A 13,217-nucleotide genomic window follows, 5' to 3' on the forward strand; every position below is an offset into this window, starting at 1 on the left:
TCACTCCCTTTTACAAAGCAGCCAGTGTCTCCCTAATCTCTTCACTGCTGCCTGCATTTCCTGGTTCCTCAGGGTGTAGATCATGGGGTTGAGCATGGGAGTCATGACCGTGTGGCTGGTGGATACAGCCTTGTCCATGGAGAAGGAGGTGAAGGGCCGGGCATAGAGGTAAATGCTTGGAATGAAGACCATAGACACCACGATGATGTGGGTGGTGCAGGTGGAAGCTGCCTTCCTCCTCGCCTGCCCTGAGTGGGACCTCAGCATCACCAGGATGACTGAGTAGGAGACCAGGAGGAGGAGGAACCAGATGACATCCAGCATCCCACTGTTGCAGATCATGAGGAACTCCAAGACAGAAGTGTCAGTGCAGGCGAGTCTCAGAACTTGTGGAACATCACAGTAGAAATTATCTAGGACATTGGGGCCACAAAAAGGCAGTGGGAGCATCAGAGTCAGTTGGGAAATGGAATGAACAAAATCTACCATCCAGGCTGTCACAACCAGCCCCACACAGAGCTGAGTGTTCATGATGGTGACATAGTGGAGGGGCCGGGATATAGCAACAAGGCGGTCATAGGCCATTACTGAGAGGAAGAAGACCATGGCACCTCCCAGAAAGTGGAAGAAGACCTGAGTCATGCAGCCCTGGTAGGAGATGGTCTTCTTCTCAGCATGCAAGTCCACCAGCATCTTTGGAGCAGTGACTGAGGAGAAACAGAGGTCTAAGATAGCCAGGTTTCTGAGCAGAAAATACATGGGTGTGTGGAGCCTGGAATCAGAGGTCACTGTCACCACGATGAGGAGGTTTCCCATGACAGTGGTGGTGTAGACAAATAGGAACACCAGAACCAAGACGAGCTGGAGCTCCTGAGTCTGTGAGAGCCCCAGGAAGACAAATTCTGACACACATGTGTGGTTCCCTGATGCCATGATGTCTTCTCCATACACCTAAAGAAAACACACCACAGACAGAGATGCATGAAGTTACTACATGCTATTCTAGTGCTCAGTGGCTCAAAGCAATTGTGCAAGTCCAAATGATGGACACCCTCATCTGTAGATCATTATACCATGTTCTGATATAAGTGGCCTTGTCTTTGGAGATTTCACTAGTTGATGCTGGAATACACGTTCATGAGACATCTTAAAGCCATCCAGAGACACTCTATCTGCTTTTCAAAGATTCAGTGTAATATAGAGGTGGGAAAACAGAGTCCAACAGAACCAGAGTCAAATTTCAGAACTTTATGTTCCATCAGATTTTACCTTGAGTAAGTTATTTACCTGAGTCTGTTTCCACATCTCTAGAAAGTTTTCCTTTCTAGAAATTTTCCATGGAATTAAATAACACATAAGGTTTCTAGAACAGTGCTTGGAATAACACATGCTCATCACTCTCCTCTGTGTAGTGTCCTAATCTAAATAAACCCATGTTCCAGTCTCTGACACATCTTTTGTACCAGTCATTTATCAAGCAACAGTTAACACATTATAATATGAATGGACTTTTCACAAGTCTATATTTTCCCTCTATAATTCAACTCTAAGCTCCCAGAGGAATAAATATGTATCTTATAATTTATTTGTACACTACCATGCACAGTTTGCTGATAGTCAATATTCAAAAAGTATGTGGTGTTGATTCTGGGTGAGTGAAAAGCTATAGGGAGTGCCTCCTCTGACTGATGTAGGTGGTCCCTTACTGGGAACGGTAACAGGACATGTATGATATGTGTTCTGAGACAAGAAAAGGGGGAGAGGGGTTCTCTGGATTAAGAAATGGGTGAAGGATCTTGTGCAAGGGAGACTGGAATACTCAAAGAAACAATTTTAGAAGATATTACTGATTACAAGGGAGAAGACAAAGGAAGATATTGACACAAGAGAAACAGAATAGGCAAAGGAATAAAGAAGTTGGAGTAAAAGGAAGGGAGAAGAAGGAAGAGGAATGGAAAGGAGGAGAGACAGGGGTGGGCATGGGAATAAAATGAAGAAGGACATGGAGAATGAGAGATAGGGGTGATAGGTGAGGGTTAAGGGGCTTCCTCACTCCCCCGTCTTGCTTCACTCCCCTCCCTCACCTGCCTCCTACAATCTATTGTCTATCAGAGGTCATTTTAGTCTCATCCTTCTTCTTCCATCTGCAGCCACTCCAGTCCATCTTCTATGTCACTGTCACAGAGAGCTTTCTCAACTCATATCTCATCGTCTTCCTCCCTCATTCAGTTCAACTCAGTTCAGTCGCTCAGTCGTGTCCGACTGTGACTCCATGAACCACAGCACGCCAGGCTTCCCTGTCCATCACTAACTCCTGGAGTCCACCCAAACCCATGTCCACTGAGTCAGTGATGCCATCCAACCATCTTATCCTCTGTCGTCCTCTTCTCCTCCTGCCCTCAATCTTTCGCAGCATCAGGGTCTTTTCAAATGAGTCAGCTCTTCACATCAGGTGGCCAAAGTATTGGAGTTTCAGCTTCAACATCAATCCTTCCAATGAACACCCAGGACTTATTTCCTTTAGGAAGGACTGGTTGGATCTCCTTGCAGTCCAAAGGGACTCTCAAGAGTCTTCTCCAACACCACAGTTCAAAAGCACCAATTCTTCAGTGCTCAGCTTTCTTCACTAAATGGCAACCCACTCCAGTGTTCTTGCCTGGAGAATCCCAGGGATGGGGGAGCCTGGTGGGCTGCTGTCTATGGGGTCGCACAGAGTCGGACACGACTGAAGTGACTTAGAAGCAGCAGCAGCAGCTTTCTTCACAGTCCAACTCTCACATCTATACATGACCACTGGAAAAACCATAGCCTTGACTAGACGGACCTTTGTTGGCAAAGTAATGTCTCTGCTTTTTAATATGCTGTCTAAGTTGGTCATAACTTTCCTTCCAAGGAGTAAGCGTCTTTTAATTCCGTGGCTGCAATCACCAGTCGCAGTGATTTTGGACCCCAGAAAAATAAAGTCAGCCACTGTTTCCCCATCCACTTGCCATGAAGTGATGGGATCTAATGCCATGATCTTAGTTTTCTGAATGTTGAGCTTTAAGCCAACTTTTTCAATAATCTTTTAATGAGTATCGAGGGCCCACAGCTTAACAACTCTTAAAAGTGATCTAATGGGTTAATTCAGGGTTGACATGCATGCTTACATACATGTAACTCCCTCTCAGTATGTCACACCAAGCTTTAAAATGTAGGCTCTGTCTACCTTTCTCATCAGTATCCCTGTTACCCAAGACTGATTGTTGTTCAAGGAATCCATAATCTCTCACATATACCATATGCTTGGTTATATCTGTAGCTTTGGGAATGAATTGTGTTTCCTGAAATACCTTCTACAACCTTCTCAACTTAGAAGTCTCCAGATATCACCTTTTCTGTGACTCCTTCTCCATTTCTCCCATGCAGAATTAATCTCGAACTTCTCGGGGTTCCAATAACATTTTATAAGTTCTCTTAGTTATAGCTTTTATCATCTATTTTCTGTTGTCTCTCTTAGCTAGATTGTAAATTCAATTATTTAGTAGCCCCGTCATCTAGAATAACAACTCTGATCTAGCAGTTGCTCAAAAAAGCTTGCTAACATAATGTATGAGTAGGTAATTGTGTTATCTTGTTCAACGTGACCACGTAGACAGTTTTGTGGTGTATTCTGTTATCCTTTGCTTTCAGCATTCTCCCTCTAAATCACAAGACCAAGTTTTCACTTGGTTGTGAAAAGCTTGGTTTTGCACATGCAACTTGAGGAATCTGTTTTCAATACCTCATTTTCCCTGCATTGCCTTTTGAAGTCCTCATCACACTTATGAATTACTTCTATCAAGTCTATATCATCTGTTTATTCTCTCCACTCTCCATCAAGTGTTTCTGGATGCTTCTTACAGCTGCTCTATATACAGGTGAGGAAAGCCTGGATCTCTTACCTTCTTTCAGCCCACAATGGTAGAGAGTCTTCATGTCTAACATCTTCTTGAAGATCCTTTTTCTGCTTTAGTTTTAGTTTACCAGCCACTGCCCATACATCACATGTACAACAAGGGGTGTGACCCAAGGAGGAGGGAATACCCTCAAGGAGAAACTACTGGACTCACTCAGGAAACAAGGCTGGGCCAATTACCACTGGGGGCAAGGGAGCAATGGGGGTTGTTAAAAAGTTTCAAAATGCCTCAAAAGCACATATTCATTAAGAGCTATTCCCTTGGGGTCAAAAGGACCAAGGACAATATAATATTTTTTTTACAATATAATTTTATAGATTTGTAGAATATAGGATTCTCAGGCCAAGATTCAAAAGGACAAGAGTCTCTTCAAAAGAAACAAACTCTCTGAAAGTTTTAGAAGAAATTACTTCTTACAACAGTGGTTCTTACCTGTGAGGCAATCACCTGGAATGCCTCTTAAAAGACAAACGACTGTGCTCCTGCCCCAGACTTTCTCATTTAATTGGTCAATGATAAGGCCAAGAATTTGCATTTATAGCAAGTTTTCAGATGATGCTGATGCCCCTGTTCTGGGGACCACACTTTGAGACCCATGGACTATCTCATCTGCACAGGGACAGCTCTCTGTTGTGCAATCTTTGAGATAACTTGTCTGATTTCCTTCCTTCTTCTTCCCCTTCTTCTTCTTTTCGTCTTTTTCTCTTACTTTTAAGCCTAACTGATCTTTTCCTAGGGAAATTTGTAGGTGGAAAAAATACTTGTAGACTACAGTGTTAACTTACTGCCCTGTAAACCTTGTCCCTTATTTTGTCAACCAAAGCCCACAAATTGATTAACCACCTGTACCAATGTCAACATTCTTTACATGTGAATTCTTACCACCTCTGGCACAAGGATTGGTACAGGAAACCCACTTTTTTTTTTTCATTATGAGAAATTGCTCAAAATTGGAATTAACTGGCATTGTAATCTTGATGTGCTGTAAAAATTATCTGACTTCCGTTAATCTATATTTCTGTCTTTGTGCTAGTACCATACTGTCTTGATGACTGTAGCGTTGCAGTATAGCCTGAAGTCAGGAGGGTTTATTCCTCCAGTTCCATTCTTCTTTCTCAAGATTGCTTTGGCTTTTTGAGGTTTTATATGTTTCCATACAAATTGTGAAATTATTTGTTCAAGTTCTGTGAAAAGTACCATTGGTAGCTTGATAGGGATTGTGTTGAATCTATAGATTGCTTTGGGTAGTATACTCATTTTCACTACATTGATTTTTCCAAAACACGAACATGGTATATTTCTCCATCTATTTATGTCATCTTTGATATCTTTCATAAGTGTTTTATAGTTTTCTATATATAGGTCTTTGTTTCTTTAGGTAAATTTGTTCCTAAGTATTTTATTTTTTTTTTGTTGCAATGGTAAGTGGGATTCTTTCCTTAATTTCTCTTTCTGTTTCTTCACTGTTAGTGTATAGGAATGCAAGGGATTTCTGTGTATTAATTTTATATGCTGCAACTTTACTGTATTTATTGATTAACTCTAGTAATTTTCTGGTAGTATCTTTAGGGTTTTCTATGTAAAGGATTGTCATCTGCAAACAGTGAGAGTTTTACTTCTTCTTTTCCAATCTGGATTCCTTTTGCTTCTTTTTCTTCTCTGATTGCTGTGGCTAGGACTTCCAAAACTATGTTGAATAGTAGTGTTGAGAGTGAGCACACACCTATGGACACCTTACCTTTGACAAAGGAGGCAAAAATATACAATGGGGAAAAGAAAATCTCTTTAACAAGTGGTGCTGGGAAAACTGGTCAACTGCTTGTAAAAGAATGAAACTAGAACACTTTCTAACACCATACAAAAAAATAAATTCAAAATGGATTAAAGATCTAAATGTAAGACCAGAAACTATAGAGGAAAACATAGATAGAACCCTCTCTGACCTAAATCACAGCAAGATCCTCTATGACCCACCTCCCAGAGTAATGGAAATAAAAGCAAAAATAAACAAATGGGATCTAATTAAACTTAAAGGCTTTTACACAACAAGGGAAACTATAAGCAAGAAGAAAATGCAGCCTTCAAAATGGGAGAAAATAATAGTAAATGAAACAACTGACAAAGAATTAATCTCCAAAATATACAAGAAGCTCATGCCGCTCAATACCAGCAAATGAATGACCCAATCAAAAGCGGGCCAAAGAACTAAACAGACGTTTCTCCAAAGAAGACATCAGTTCAGTCCAGTCACTCAGTTGAGTCCGACTCTTTGCGACCCCATGGACTGCAGCATGCCAGGCTTCCCTGTCCATCACCAATTCCCAGAGTTTACTCAAACTCATGTCCATTGAGTCAGTAGTGCTATCCAACCGCCTCATCCTCTGTCACTCCTTTCTCCTCCTGCCCTCAATCTTTCCAAGTGTATGGTCTTTTCCAAGGAGTCAGTTCTTCATATCAGGTGGCCAAAGTATTGGAGTTTCAGCTTCAGCATCAGTCCTTCCAATGAATATTCAGGACTGATTTCCTTTAAGATGGATCTCCTTGCAGTCCAAAGGACTCTCAAGAGTCTTCTCCAACACCACAGTTCAAAAGCATCAATTCTTCAGCACTTAGCTTTCTTTATAGTCCAACTCTCACATCCATACATGACTACTGGAAAAACCATATCTTTGACTGGACAGACCTTTGTCGGCAAAGTAATGTCTCTACTTTTTAATATGCTGTCTAGGTTGGTCATAGCTTTTCTTCCAAGAAGCAAGTGTTTTTTAATTTCATAGATGCAGTCACCATCTGCAGTGATTTTGGAGCCCAAGAAAATTAAGTCTGTCACTGTTTCCATTGTTTCCCTATCTATTTACCATGAAGTGATGGGACCAGATGCCATGATCTTAGTTTTCTCCAGGGGATCTTCCTGACCCAGGGGTCAAACCCACGTCTCTAGTCTCCTGCATTGGCAGGTGAGTTCTTTACCACTAGCACCACCTGGGGGAAAAAACAGAGCTTCACATTTTTTAATATTCCAGAGGGATTACATTTTGCTAAGTATAAACATTTGTTTCAAAAGAATTCAGACCAACCTGGAATCTCATGTAGAATAGAAAGCTATTTAAGAAATATCAGTTTTTATTGTTCACTGAGGTTATGAAGCCAGTTAATTCCAATTCTGAACAGTTCATCATATTAAGAAAATACAAACATTTCCTGTACTAGTGCTTATATGAAAGGAAGGATCTCATTGAGTACTAATTCATATATAAAGAGTGCTAGAGTTTTAAAATGGTGCAATAATTGCATATGGATGAGAAATCAATCTTGGGATCTGGTTGACAAAATGAGTTTACAGATTTGTTTCCAATTAGTGTACAAACATTTTTCCACCTATGACATCATCCAAATTAAGATCTATTAATTTTTTTAAAGTAAGCTATCAATCAAGTTTTTTTTTTATATTGTGAGAAAGAACTGTTCACTGTGTTGATGAGCTTCCCTGGTACTCAGTGGGTAAAGAATCTGCCTGCAGGAGACCCAGGTTCGATTCCTGGGTTGGGAAGATCCCCTGGAGAAGGAAATAGCAACTCACTCCAGTATTCTTGCTTGGAAAATCCCATGGACAGAGGAGCTTGGTGGGCCATAGTCTGTGGGGTCACAAGAGTTGGACATGACTTAGGGCCTAAACCACCACCACCATGTTGACAGAGAACAGTGAAACTCAGAGTCAGTCAGTCTCAAACTGTGGTTTCAGAGAAGCATCATCATCATCACCTGAAAATTTGTTTGAAATACAAGTTTTCATGCTCCAACCAAGACCTCAGTTCAGTTCAGTTCAGTTCAGTCGCTCAGTCGTGTCTGACTCTTTGTGACCCCATGAATCCCAGCACGCCAGGCCTCCCTGTCCATCACCAACTCCTGGAGTTTACTCAAACTCATGTCCATAGAGTCGGTGATGCCATCCAGCCATCTCATCCTCTGTTGTCCCCTTCTCCTCCTGCCCCCAATCCCTCCCAGCATCAGGGTCTTTTCCAATGAGTCAACTCTTCGCATGAGGTGGCCAAAGTACTGGAGTTTCATCTTCAGCATCAGTCCTTCCAATGAACACCCAGGACTGATCTCCTTTAGGATGGACTGCTTGGATCTCCTTGTAGCCCAAGACCTACTACATCAAAAATTCTGTGTGGGCATTTCTGAGTCTTCATATCCATTCTAGGTGATCTAATGGGTGCTTCCAAAACTTCCAGAGATTTTGATTCTTTTGGAGAGGTTCTGTCCTTTCTAATCTTGGTATCCTAATCCAACAATTTTCAGTGTCTTTGGTGGGTTTTTGTTTGTTTTTGTTTTGTGGGGTTTCTGTTATTTTGGTTTTGATTACGTCTTTGTTTTTTGGCTTCAAGATGGCCTTTCAAATAATGCTTTTGAGAGACCTAGAAACTTTTTAACAGGTCCCATTGTTCCCTCATCCCCAGCAGGACTCATTCTAGCTCTGCTTCCTGAGCCCAGTCCAATCATTTCTCCCTGAGGAGATCCCCTCTTCCCCAAGGCCATGCCCATGAGTCATGTGTGTGAGTGATGGCAGGGATCAGGAAGCTGTGAGACTGCATGGGGGAGGACCTCCCCAAGTGTAAGACATGAACTCTCTTCTTCCACTCGGTGATGAAGGAAGGTGAGAGCCTGAGGTTTTCCATACCTGCTGATAGGAAAATAGTAGTTAGGTATTTAAAAACACCTGCTGGAAGGTGAGGAGAATAAGCCAGTGTCATAGACTTGATGGTACTAAGTCTAAGAAAGAGGAGAGCCTTGGAAGTAATTTGGAGGGGGCACTGTGCTGTTAATACAGCGGCTTCGTGTTACATGTAAAACCCAGGAATTTCAGCAACTGAGCATAAAGCTGGCCTTATGAGAAAAGAAACAGGATACTTAAAATCACTAAAAATACTACACATAATCCATCACCTACTTAATACATTATTTGGCAACATTCACTGAGCATGTGCTGTTATCAGAGTTGCCATTCCAATTTCTAAGGTTACTAATATACTGAAATCATGATATAGTTGATTTAGACGAGAAGCTGAAAAAGGAAACAAATGATGAAAAATATTATTGGGGTATGTTTTAAATGCTTAAAGAAACTTGAGCAGTGGGTTTTTTTCTGCAAGGGAGGAAATGGTGATAGGAGTGACAGAGAGGGTAACGTTAAAGGTGGGCTTTTCTAAGGTTGAGATGAGATGGGAGGGAAGAAAATTCCAGGAAACAAGCATGGAAATAAATAAATATGTTATCATGTTTAAGACTATAATCCACTAAAGAGCAAGTTGTTCATCAGAGGTAGAGATACTGATTAGAAAGACATAAGGAGGTTTTGTTTTATAGCCCTGTATGACAAGCTGAGTTGCATGTGCAAGTGTAAGTATGTGTTTCTCCCCTGACTTGATCCACAAAATATTGGATGTGGCTTCTAAGGGGCTCTGGTGAGCATCACTATAAGGGGTGAGAGAGGAAAGTGATTGGATCAGCATTTAGAAAGGTCTCATGGACAGCTTTGTAGAAGGAAGAGTGGAGTGAAAGCAAATTGAAGTGAAAAATAAGAAGGGAGTAATCTCTGATCAATAATAGAATGCATCAGGTCAGGTGGGAGAGAGTGGGGGCTGAGATGAGACAGAGAGATGAGGAGAGAAGAGAACACTTGACCCTCACCTGTCACCTCTATCTCTAACCCTGAGAGTCCTTCTTCACCTTGTTCACATTTCCTCCCTTGCCCCACCATTTTTCCATCTCTCCTTCTTTCACCTCATCTCTCCTTCCTTCACTCATTTTATTCCCTTATTTTCCTTCCGTATAGTTTGCTTCCTTCCTTTAGAGTTTTCATCTATTTCCATTTTTTTCCAACATTTTTTTCTCTTCTACCCTTGGATTCAATATCATTTTCTGAAATTGCTGTCCTTTCAGAAGAGTTCTAGTCTTCAAGCAATATATTCATCATTTGTTTCTCCATTAATGAAATAGTTACTCCTCTGACTCTTGTATCTACCTGTGATCTGGGGGGGGCCTTACCCAGTAAGGAGCCACCTACACTTGGGGATGGGGAGAAATGAAATATCCCAGGGTGCAACTGTGTCCAGAGGCTCCCCTTCCAGGACCTGCGAATACAAAAGCTTTTCATGCACCCAGAGACTCTGATTCTGGGAAAGACTGAAAGTAAAAGAAGAAGGGGGCAGCAGAGGATGAGATGGTTAGATAGTACTACCGAGTCAACGGACATGAATTTGAGAAAACTCCGGGAGATAGTGGAAGACAACGAAGCCTGGCATGCTGCAGTCCACGGGGTCACAAAGAGTTGGACACGACTTAACAACTGAACAACAAAAGCAGTTAACATCAGGTAACTATCATGCACTATGAACAAGGATACAAATTCCAGCACTAATTAGTGAACCGTCTAGAGAAGGACTACTTAGATCCGCACCTGTGCATAATGTGCATATTATGATATGCACATAAGAATGTCCATCTTCTGGAACTTGGACAAATCATTTTGAGCCCCTGAGCACTTGAAAGGTGAGCAGCAACATCAGACAGTTTGTGTTGCTTAGGTGAACGGAGAAGACACCATGGCATCAGGAAACCTCACATGTGTATCAGAATTTGTCCTCCTGGGGCTCTCACAGACTCAGGAGCTCCAGCTCTTCTTGTTTCTGGTGTTCCTCTTTGTCTACACCACCACTGTCATGGGAAACCTTCTCATTATGATCACAGTGACCTCTGATTCCAGACTCCACACACCTATGTATTTCCTGCTGCGAAATCTTGCTGTCATAGACCTCTGCTATTCCACAGTCACTTCTCCAAAGATGTTAGTGGACTTCTTGCACGAGAGCAAGACCATCACCTACCAGGGCTGCATGGCCCAGATCTTCTTCTTCCACTTTTTGGGAGGCGGGGCTGTCTTCTTCCTCTCAGTGATGGCCTATGACCACTACATAGCCATCTCCCGGCCCCTCCACTATGTCACCATCATGAACACTCAAGTGTGTGTGGGGCTGGTGGTGGCTACCTGCGTAGGCGGCTTTGTCCACTCCATTGTCCAGCTGGCTCTGATGCTCCCATTGCCCTTTTGTGGCCCCAACATCCTGGATAACTTCTACTGTGACATTCCACAAGTGCTGAGACTGGCCTGCACAGACACCTCCATCCTGGAGTTCCTTATGATCTCCAACAGTGGGATGCTGGTCTTCATCTGGTTCCTCCTCCTTCTGATCTCTTACACTGTCATCTTGGTGATGCTGAGGTCCCACTCTGGGCAGGCGAGGAGGAAGGCAGCTTCCACCTGCATCACTCACATCATAGTTGTGTCTATGATTTTCATTCCCTGTATCTATATCTACGCCCGGCCCTTCACTCCATTCCCCATGGACAAGACAGCATCCATCAGCTACACTGTCTTGACCCCCATGCTCAATCCCATCATCTACACCCTGAGGAACCAGGAGATGCAGGCAGCCATGAAGAGATTAGGCAAGCACCTAATGATTTCCAGCAGGAAGTGAACTTAAGATAGGTTGACTTTAAGTGACAGATCTTCCCTCTGAACTTTTGTTTTTCTATGTGAGAAGTGAAGAAAAATATTTATTGAGTGTAGCAGTTGAGATTAAGCTAGTATTTCTACAGACCTTCTCCTGTGTCAGGTGTTGTGTTTAGGCACTTTTATACTTTTGTCTCATCCTCAGAAAACTGACAGTGGATATGTTATTATTATATTAAACAGTTTGCAAGTGAAAAAACTCAGAGAGAACTGACTTGCTCAACGAAGAAGAGCAAGTAAGGGGCAGAGCCTGGTCAATAGATGGTTCCTATGACTCAAAGTTTTGAGGCAGGAGATGTGGATGGAATTTGAAATTCAGGATCTCATATAATCACAAGGGAAAACTTGGAGAATTCCTCATCTGTGGGAGAATATCTGTGATGAATGGCCAACACTTTCATCTGAATTCTAGAGCAATCACATTTTTTTTTCCTGTTCCCTGCCTCTATGCCTCATTCTCCATGGTGGTATTTTGGAAGTAGTCTTATTTTTAATATTTTTTCATAAACGATGAGTTTTTATTATATAACTTTTTTCATTTTTAATATTGTCTAAATATTTCCCATAAGATTATTTTCCTTTGATTTATTCTTTTTCTATCAAATGCTCCTTGGATAATCTGAGAATTATTTTGCTTTCTGCACACAATCTTTACATCACTTGCATGATATGGCTAAAAGGAGCATGCTGTAGTATGGTTGGGGAACCAAAGCCAGAGAGGGCAGGGCTGTGTCTACTAGTGGCCCTGCTTTAGGTACGGGTTCAGTCCAAAGCTGCCACCTCATGGGGTTTTGCCTTTCTCTTTGACTTCCTACCCTGGAATGAACGCTTTCTTGGGGTTGAGGATTGTGCTGTATTCGTCTTTAAGTCCTCTTAGCACCTAGACAGTATCCTATTCAGATAAGCATTTCTAGTTTTTCTTGCACCCTGTTCTTTCCCTTTGAAGTTCAAATCTTTTCATTTGTCTCTGTATAACCACTATTTATTTACCCCATCTCTTTGAGGTAGGTTTCCCTTTGTTAAAGTCTTCGGCAATGTATAACATTGCTCCAAAGTTAAGAAGATAATAAAAAAATTTTCTTGTTTCTGCTTCCCTCCCAGCAACGATCCCATTCAGGAAATAAAAGCTATAGGCTCTCCAAGCCATCAAGGCAGCTTCGAGTTCATCCTTTCTTTACTTATACTTCCCTGCCCCATTTCACACATTTCTCCCCATTCGCAGTGGGTGAGATGACAGGAGAGAAAATGAACTCTGTCATATTTGATCTGGGAGGTCCCACAGTAGTGTTTTCCCATTCATGGTAAAGTCCTTTAAATATTTGACAATACTTTTCTCATCTTCTGATTTGTCTCTTCTCTAGATGCAGCATCTACACTCATTCAATTGTTCCCATTGTGACAGGTTTCCTGAGTCCAACATCCTGACCATCTCCTCTATATTTACTCTCATATGACCATAAGCCTTGTAAAATGTGATGCTCAACATATGGCACACAATTCTATGGGAGGAAGTGAGCTCTTTTGGACACTATGATAGTCCTCTTTGAAATATATATCCATAAGGATGCTGTTGATAGCAAGTAGCAGCATAACCAAATCACAATGGCTTAAGGAATGAGATTATCTCACTTAAGAAGATTAGAGGATAGGCAATTCTAGAGTTGGTTAATTCTTCGGTTCTAACATTTTAGGGGCCTGGGTTG

General features: G+C 41.8%; 2 protein-coding genes across 2 annotated transcripts; one reads left to right on the forward strand and one right to left on the reverse strand.

Moving 5' to 3' along the window:
* On the reverse strand, positions 1–933 carry LOC133055853 (olfactory receptor 4D2-like). The gene has a single exon (XM_061140940.1). The coding sequence runs from the start codon at positions 931–933 to the stop codon at positions 1–3; it is 933 nt and encodes a 310-aa protein (XP_060996923.1).
* Positions 934–10,543: 9,610 nt separating this feature from the next.
* LOC133055854 (olfactory receptor 4D1-like) lies at positions 10,544–11,479 on the forward strand. The gene has a single exon (XM_061140941.1). It carries the CDS (start codon positions 10,544–10,546, stop codon positions 11,477–11,479), a length of 936 nt encoding a protein of 311 aa, XP_060996924.1.
* The last annotated feature ends 1,738 nt before the right edge of the window (positions 11,480–13,217 follow it).

The sequence above is a fragment of the Dama dama genome, chromosome 5, assembly GCF_033118175.1.
Source record: "Dama dama isolate Ldn47 chromosome 5, ASM3311817v1, whole genome shotgun sequence".
NCBI classification, from domain to species: domain Eukaryota; kingdom Metazoa; phylum Chordata; class Mammalia; order Artiodactyla; family Cervidae; genus Dama; species Dama dama.